Below are 9,019 nucleotides of genomic sequence, written 5' to 3'. Positions count from 1 at the left end.
GGAAGCCCAGCAGGCGAAGGAGCCGAGGGCGGTGGAGTTAGCCCACCCGGGGCTTGGCCAGCCTAGGGCACGCCTCTCCCTGGCCAGGTTTGGGGCCCAACGCCCAAGGGCCTCGGCCCTGGCCTCTGCCCGGCGGCGGCGCGCTCACTCCGCCCCCAGCGGACGGGGGCGGGGACACCGTCCCCCGGGAAACGGGACGCGCTGTTGGTCCCAGACCTGCGCCCCGGCCGGAGGGGCTGTCACCGCGCGCTGCGGCGCCGTCGCCCGGTAGCAGCAGGTGGGGGACAGGGGGCAGCGCCCGCAGCGGTGGCGGAGGAGGGTCCTCGCCCTCTCGGGGCTGGCGCAGAGGACGCGCCAGGAGCCCGCTTGCTCCGCGTCCCCTAGGACGTGCCCGATGGCAGCCTCGGTGGCAGCCCGAGAGGCGCGAGGCTTCCGGGAAGCCCGGACCCTTCGCCTAAGCCCGGGGGCCGGCCTGGAGGCGGCGGGCGCTGTGGAGCACGAGGACGGGGAAGAGGAGGAGGAGGAGGAGGAAGAGGAGGAGGAGGAGGAAGAGGCGGCGGCCAGAAGAGCGCGGAGTTTCGGCCAAGACGCGCGGGTGCGCTTCCTCGGCGGCCGCCTGGAGCAGATGCTGGGGTTCCCGGAGGAGACGTGGAGCCAGTATTTGGAGAGCGAAGACAACAGGCAGGTTCTTGGGGAGTTTCTGGAAAGCACCAACCCCGCCTACCTCGTGTTCAGCGTCGCCGCCGCGGGGCAGCTCGAGGCCACCCGGGAGGTAAGAGACGACTATCGGAGGGACCTGCCACGCAGCCTGCCCAGGCGGGGACAGTCCAGCCTGGCCTCCTGGGGTTCCCCCGGGGCACTCGGGCGCTTTCAACAACTTGCCTTGAGGTCCCCAACTGGCGTCAGCCGGTCTCCCCCCCAGGTGCACGCGCTCTGCGGCAGCTGGCGGCTGTGGGTTAGGTTGCTAGGTCGGCCCTTTGGCTCTGGCCAAGAATCCCCAGTTGAGGTTGATCCCACCCGGGAACGCAGGAAAGCCCACCATTCCTTCAGCAAGGTGAGTTTTCTGGTGCCAGGTAACTTCCGTTTCAGTCTCTCTTGGGTCACTCTGGAGTCATAGCCTTTATAAAATGTGGCTTTTGACAGAGCCCATATAACTTGTCGTGTATTCAGTCTGACTACCTGTGAACCCCACTTCATCCCAGGGAAAAATACTGAGTGCTTAATAAAGAGTGCCCAGGCGGTCTGCGCACACATGATGTTTATCACCCATTTGGGGGAGCAGGTCTTTCTTTCCTTTCTCCTTCTCTTTTTGCCCCTCAAATTTAGATTGCTTGTCCGCTAGAAGGTTAATATGTCACCTGCAAGTACAGCGTTTTTACTTAGTATTTTTTAAGTGTGAAGAGTTTGGAGAAGGATTCTTTAGGGAGTGCAGTGCCTCAGTTTGTTGTTGTAAAGTGATATCATCGCTAGATGTGGTCATTGTAATAGCTGGGAAATAGGATCCCAGAGAAGAAACAGAATAACAGGAAGGTTACCTTAGGGTATTGTGAATTTTGAAATTTTTTGTTGTAGTACTTTCCTGATCATAATTTGTTTTTGAAAAAGTTTTTTAATACACAAGGCAGCAGAACACTTATAGTATCACCTAAGTTAAATGGTCATTATATCTACAGGAATGATTCAGGAGTTGCAGAAATGTTACAATGTTTTGGTTAAACACTTCTTTGATAGAAATATAAATTAACCTCTTATGCCTTATCTGTATCTCAGTTTGGTTTATTTCCGAAGAAGATAAGAAAGAATAATCTTTTAAGATTGAAACATTTGTCTGGACTCAGTGGCTCATGTCTATAATCCCAGCACTTTGCAATGCCCAGGTGGGAGGATCATTTGAGGCCAGGAGTTTGAGACAAGCCTGGGCACCATAGGGAGACCCTATCTCTAATAACAACAACAAAAAAGTAGCCAGGCATGGTGGTGCACACCTGTAGTACTAGCTACTCAAGAGGCTGAAGCAGGAGAATTGCTTTGCTTCAGCCCTGGCATTCAGCACTGTAGTGAGCTATGATTGTGCCACTGTACTCTGGCCTGGGTGGTGTAGTGAGGCCTTGTCTCTGAAAAAAAAGTATCGAAGCATCCTTTTGTGCTCCTTATTTTTAAATTATGAGATTTTATGGTATTTAATGATCTGCTGTAACTGACATGCCTTTTAAACGGTGACATTTCCACAGCAGTAATGGTGTGAAATTAGCATTATAAAAGAACAAAGAAAACTATACACTGTGTATAACAGGGAAGAGCAGGGAAGTAGAAGGACCTTATTTGTTAAGGTAGGCAAGATGCCAAGTTTTGTATCTTCTGCTAGCAATCTAGCTACAAGTTGGATACAGTAAATCCTGCTTGTTAACAACGAAACTACATAGTGAACTTGAACTAATCATCTTGCTCTTGTTTCAGATTCCAAGAGATGCAAAACATAAACTTGTTTATATTGCCAAGAAGATTACTGAAAGCATTGGAGTAAATGATTTCTCTCAAATGGTTTTATTTGGAGAGTTACCTGCATCACTTCTGGGACATGTATCTGTTTTTCTAGATGAGGTACTAGTCTATATTTAATATTTGAATCTTTCATTTATCTCCATGACATTTGGAATTATTTGGGATAACCCTGGCAATTAAAAAAAAAAAAAAAGAAAGAAAATGTAGAAGCTAGTAGCCCTTTTAGCTTTCAGTGGATGGGGAGTGATAACTTTTAGGCCATTCCTGAAATAAGCTGGCACTTACTGATGCTAATACTCAACAGGCGGTAATTTGGCAGGCGATACCTCCCTTCATCCCTCCATCCCTTCCAAAGTAATGGAAATAAATGAAAAGCAACTTGATTTGAATAGGCTTTTTACACTTAGCAGTAAGTTCTAAATTTCATTTTCAAAGTAGAGATAAATTTGGAAATGGGAATTATCAGTTTTTCAGATTCCTGTTAGAAATTAACACTTAAAAACTAAGTTTCATTAGTGACAGATAATGGAAAAAAGGTGATGGAGACAAAGTGTTAGAGACAATTGCCTTAAAATTCCTTTTTTGCCTCTTAAATTAGGGATGAGCATAAGATGCCTGAAATTGGAGGAAAAACTCAGAGAAATGCTCTCTAAGCAAATGTTACTCTTTAATGTGCATAAGAAGCACCTGGGGATTTTACTAAGGCAGAATGGTTTATCCAATCAGTCTAAGGTGGAGCCCAAGATTCTGCATTTCTAATCTGCTGTTTGTTCATGGACCAGCTTTGATATACAACTAATGATGAGGGTCCACAGAACTAGAGCAGCTGTTCTCAATCTTTGCTGACCATTAGCGTCAGCTGGGGAAACTTTCTAACATGCCAGTGCCCAGATTACACCTTCTACCATTTAATTTGGAGAATCAGGCAGCAGTAGTTGTGTAAGATTCTCAGGTAATTCTAAGGTATAGTAATCTTTGGGAATCGCTGGTTTAGATTCTATCTACAAATCAATTCCTAAATTCCCATTGCTAAATCAGATCTCTGTAATCAGTGCAGCCCTGCTAAGGCCAATATTTAAGGTAGGAAAATTGCTAACATACTTATTACTAGTGACTTATACTAATCTCTCTTTATCATACCTCTCCCACTTTCTGAATCTCTTTTGCTGTCTTCTTGAAAGGAGATACGTTCTTTTTTTAAACATTTTTCAGCATATTACAGGGGTCCAAATGTTTAGGTTACATATATTGCCTTTCCCCTACCCAAGTCAGAGGTTAAAGCATGTCCATCCCCCAGACAGTGTGCACTGCACGCATTAGGTGTGAATATAGTCATCCTCTTTTCTCCCCCCCCCACCTACCCTACACCTGATCATTGTTACTACTATATGTACACATAAGTGTTGATCAGTTAGTACCAATGCTACTCAGCCACAAAAAAACCAGTGGTGATCTAGCACCTCTTGTATGATCTTGGATAGAGCTGGAGCCCATTCTACTAGGTGAAGTATCATAAGAATGGAAAAACGAGGAGGTATTTTCTTGCTGTCTTTGAGCTAGCCAAAGTCTCTCACCCCCAATTTCAGTACCCTGCCTAGGTTTCCCTCCCCTTCTATTGAATTTGCTTGGTTTTAGCTGATTTCAGGGAGATGCTAGAAAGAAGGTTTTCTATTTTCAGTAAATGGAACAGTTTTGGGTATGTAGCAGGTGTGCAGGAAATTTTTGTTGAACTAAATCTGAAGACTTTTGGTAATTATTCAAATCTAGACTGCCATCAGCTGGGGCTTGGAAGGGCAAGGCTGCACTCTTATTAGAATTCTTGCCCTACCATCGGTATCTGACAACAGAAGGTACAAAACTTTTTCAAATTTCTCTAAGCTTTCTCTGAGTTTATCTTAGTGCCAGGATCTGCATAACATTCTGGAAAAGGTTTGCTCACCCCTAAACATTATCATGTGTTTCCATACCTTATTATTTGAGACTGTATTGTATTATGTAATTGTGCTTACCAAAAGTATTTAACATGTCATGGGGTTATTTCTTTATTTACATATTATTTGGCCAAAATTCCAAAAGACACAATAATTGTGAATGCTTACCAAGCCAAAATGGAAGTATCATTTGGTTCTCAGTGTCCATTTTTGTATGTTTCAATTTCAAAAGTCTGGAGGGGCTCAGGCTTCTCCAATTGAAAGTATTTTCTAGGTAATTATCATATCTAGTGATTTAAGAACTATTGTCAAGAGAAACTGCCCAGTTTGAAAAAGGATGAAAAAAAAAGCAAGAGTGCCACATCAAAGACATGATAGCTCTTTTATCTATAGTCCAAATTATTTTGGTTCACAGAAAAAGTTTGGGATTTTTCTTATAAGTCATGAAAACTAGACAAAGTTCCCAACTAAAGACAAAACCTCAAGTTAATTGAATTTGTGTATAGTTTGATAAAATTTATTGTGATTAACAAGCATATCCCAGATCTTTTTGTTTTAAATTATATGTATAGAAATACTTTGGCTGTTTGCTTGGTTAATTGCCTACCAAAGCATGTGGCTCAGAATTGCATATTAATAGCAGTTTTACCTGCTATTAATCATGTGTGATGCAAACATTAAGTTTTTTTTTTTTTTTTTTTTTTTTTTTTTTTACAAGTTGGCCTCCTCGTGGAATAGCAAATAGAGTGAAAGTTTGAAACAATATCCCACAAATTCGAAATGTTGAATAACTGGAATTTTCTTTGTGCCTGACTTTTAGAAAAAGCTGTTGATATTAGGGATTTTAATCTAGAAAGCAGCTGAGCAGTGAGTCAGTGCATGTTCAGCCCAACAAGCCTGAACTCTTCTGCCTGGTTTCCAAACCACTGCATGGACCACCCATCCTTCCTCGCAGCCCCGTGGTTGCCATCCCTCTTAGGAGTGCTGGCTCTGGATCCAGGCAGCCAAGCTGACACTTTCCTGTATGCCCTGTACTGCCTGAGCCCCATGATTTCTTTTATCAGTATTCCATTTTATGGAATGCTTGCCGTCTTACTTCTTTTGGGTTTCTATAACCAAAAAAACATAGACTGGGTGTCTTGTAAATAGTAGAAATTTATTTCCCACAGTTCTGAAGGCTGTGGAAGTTCAAGATCAAGGCACTAGTAGGTTCAGGTGTCTAGTGAGGACTTCCTGGTTTATAGATAGTGTCTTCTAGCTGTGTCCTCACTTGGTGTAAGGGGCGAACAAGCTCCCTTGGGCATATTTTATTAAGGACATTAATCCCCTTCATGAGGGCTCTGCTCATACAACCTAATCACATCCCAAATACTTTATACCCTAATATCATCATCTTGGGGGTTAAGATTTCAGCATATGAATTTTGAGAGGATGTAAACATTTAGACCATAGCACTTGTCTTGCCCTGTTCTTTCATCTTAAAGATTCAAAGTAACTAACAACTTTTCTGGCAATGCCATTCCCTCCCAGAGGCAAGTATCTGTCTCCTGTTTTCACATTCATCCTGAACATACCTGTAATTATGGCAGTTCTTACGTTGAGGGGCATAGTTTATGGGACCTCATCCACTAAGCTAATTGAGGGCAGGGACTATTTCTTATTATTCTCCATATTTCTAGGTTGACATATAGTGAGTGCTAAGTGGAAGATGTAATAATAATACCAGTTGGAAAGATTTATTTCAACACCATTCAAAAACAAAAGTGAATTTTCAGTGTGTTTTTAGTTAACTAGAAGATTGTATTGTCAAAATAAACCTTAAAAAGATGGACTATTTTCTGAGCATTTTGTTTAATTCAAATTGAATAGTATAATGCTTATAAATTGGAAAGGTTATATCAGAAAAATGAAAATGTTTAAAGTGCATAGATACTGGAGAGGAGTGGGAAAGCAAAAAGAGACCAACTTCATTAACTGAGCATGCTCTTATTAATTACATAACATGCTAGGCTCTGGGAATACAAAATGTACTTTTTAAGGGTTTTCACTTAGTTTCATGGATATTCCTCATTTAATGGTAAAAGGAGCTTGGAAAAAAATACACATGGTTGAATAAACATTGTTCTGACTATCCAAACTTTAGTCTGCTGGGATGCCACCCAGATCTTGAGATTAATTCACTTTTAGCTTCCATATGATTCCAAAATATTTTTTTTTAATTTCAAAATATGAACGGAGGGAGCACAAATGTTTCTGTTACATGGATATCTTTTGTAATGCTTAAGTCAGGGCTTTTAGTGTGCCCATTACTAAACAGTGTTCATTGTTCCTAATTGGTAGGTTTTTACCCTTCTCCTTCTCCCCTTACTCCTGTCTTGATTTCCATTGACCTTTACATCTCTTTGTGCCCATCTATTAGCTCCTAATTATTAGAGAGTATATGTGATGTTTAGTTTTCCATTCCTGAGATACTTCCCTTGGGATAACAGTCTCCAATTCCATCCATGTTGCTGCAAAAGACATTATTTCACTCCTTTTTATGGCCGAGTAGTACTATATGGTATATGCATACCACATTTTCTTTATCCACTCATGAATTGATGGGCACTTAGGTTCATTCCACATCATTGCTATTATGAATTGTCAAAAATATTTTTTATTAATATACCTGGCAGGTATTCGTTTTGCATTAAGAAAGCAGTTTACTTACATGACATGACTTCGCTTATTTCATAGAGTGTTTGAGTTATTGGAGACCTCCACAAATGTTTGATAAATGGGCAAATGAGTGCACAGGCAGAGTATAGTATTTCCACTTTGACAAAATTTATGTCTAATTAAGTTTAAATGGGTCACTGTGTCCTCTCTTTGTAGATTTGGTGTCATTGGAGGATATTTATGAAATCAAGTGGTTTTGTTGCCAGTTTTATAGGACAAGAATATCTTTGAAGGAACACATTGTCTATGAATTCATTTAACTGCTTTTAAAAATCTTTCTCTTTTTCTAGATTTTGGTGCCGGTTCTTTCTAATAAGAACAACCATACATCCTGGTCCTGTTTTACTTCACAAGATATGGAATGTCATATAGAAGTTGTGAAAAATAAGATGCATATTTTTAGGGGCAAAATGTCTAGAAGAACTCTTCTCCCAATTCCCACTATTGCAGGAAAGATTGACCTGGATCGGAATTATTCAGAGACCATGTACGTATACAATATGATATATGCAAGATATTAAAATGAAGAACAATACCTATTTAATATAACACCCTTAGCAAACTGTTAGCAAATAGAGAACTATAACTATGTTGTCTTTTAAAAATCAGTGCAGAAGCACCATGTATATTATTTCCAACTTCTAAAAATCCAACTGCACAAAAAGCAAATGACAACAATTGCCAAGAAGTCAACAACAGTATTCCTTTAGTAAAATGGTTTTTGAGAGGATGACAATTCTTTAACAATGCTTTTTCATGTTAGAGACACATCAATGACAGACTAACGTAATGTCACAACTCAAAGACCATAAAAATAATGGATTTTGAAGAATTTATATTTAGAAAATTAACTTATAGATGCATAAAATAGCTATTAAAATCCAAATCCTTATTTGGAGAAAATGATTTATCTTTGAATTATTTTATTAATCAAATGTTTGTAGGCTGCAGTCAAATGAAAGGATAATACTCCATGCAATTGAATCTGTGGTTATTAAATGGTCACATCAAATCCAAGAAATCGTAGAAAAAGATTCAGTGCGGCCTTTGCTGAATGATTTTCACTTGACTCCACAAACTGAGCTAGATTTCTGGACGATGAGGAAAGAGAATCTGTCATGCATTTATGATCAAGTAAGTAGATAGCTCTAGAAATTGTTTGTAAATTGAATTAGCGAAGTCACTTACGGAATTAGGTCTCCCCCGCAGTGATTTTCAATAATTTTAAAGGTTTAACACACTGTCTTTGTATAACTTGATAGTCTACTCTTTTTTCTCACTCCAAAGTGCTGTATATATGGTATGCACTTTTGAATTGAATGAGGATCAAAAGTAACTTTGCCTTTATGAGAATATTTTGACAGCATTTGAGATCTTTACTTCCCTTGTAAAGGAGTGGTTCCCCAGGGAAACGTTGAAGATTGTAAGATTTAATTAATCTAGTCGATTTAATTGGTTCAGGAAGGAGTAGAGTCTTGCTTAGTGGAGAGAAACGGCTTTGGAAGAGCTAACTGTGGATTCCTCTGCTTGCCACACAAATTAATGTTCTAAAAACCAAGGTATTCATTCATGTGTCTCCTGGAGATTTTCTGAAACAGATCGAGAAAGTTTATATGAAAAAAAATCAATATTTTACACATCCAATAAAATGTAAATAGACTTTTTAAAAAATCCAAAATTAAAAACCCTGAATGCAAAAATAAAATAGAAGCCTAAAGGAGGAAAATGTATTTTTAAAGTTATTTTCAACTTGAAACCAGATATACCTTTGAGTGTTAAATACCAGATATACCATTGTGTGTGTGAGTGGAATATAATTTAAATATTTTGTCACAGAATGCATCTATTTAGTTAGTAATTTATATTAA

At 40.1% G+C, this 9,019-nt stretch overlaps 1 protein-coding gene across 1 annotated transcript in view; it reads left to right on the top strand.

Annotated features, from left to right (window-relative positions):
• Nucleotides 1-374: 374 nt before the first annotated feature.
• Nucleotides 375-9,019, top strand: part of DNAH11 (dynein axonemal heavy chain 11) — a 311,756-nt gene continuing 303,111 nt past the window's right edge. The window contains exons 1-4 of the mRNA XM_076006379.1: nucleotides 375-772; nucleotides 2,458-2,601; nucleotides 7,442-7,638; nucleotides 8,096-8,285. Of these exons, the coding sequence (XP_075862494.1) occupies nucleotides 395-772; nucleotides 2,458-2,601; nucleotides 7,442-7,638; nucleotides 8,096-8,285 (909 nt within the window). The 5' untranslated portion in view covers nucleotides 375-394. The remainder of the gene's footprint in view (nucleotides 773-2,457; nucleotides 2,602-7,441; nucleotides 7,639-8,095; nucleotides 8,286-9,019) is intronic.

Source organism: Microcebus murinus, chromosome 9, assembly GCF_040939455.1.
Source record: "Microcebus murinus isolate Inina chromosome 9, M.murinus_Inina_mat1.0, whole genome shotgun sequence".
Taxonomy (NCBI): Eukaryota; Metazoa; Chordata; class Mammalia; order Primates; family Cheirogaleidae; genus Microcebus; species Microcebus murinus.
The sequence above is the reverse complement of the archived record's forward strand: the minus strand, read 5'-3'. Positions and strand labels throughout refer to the sequence as shown.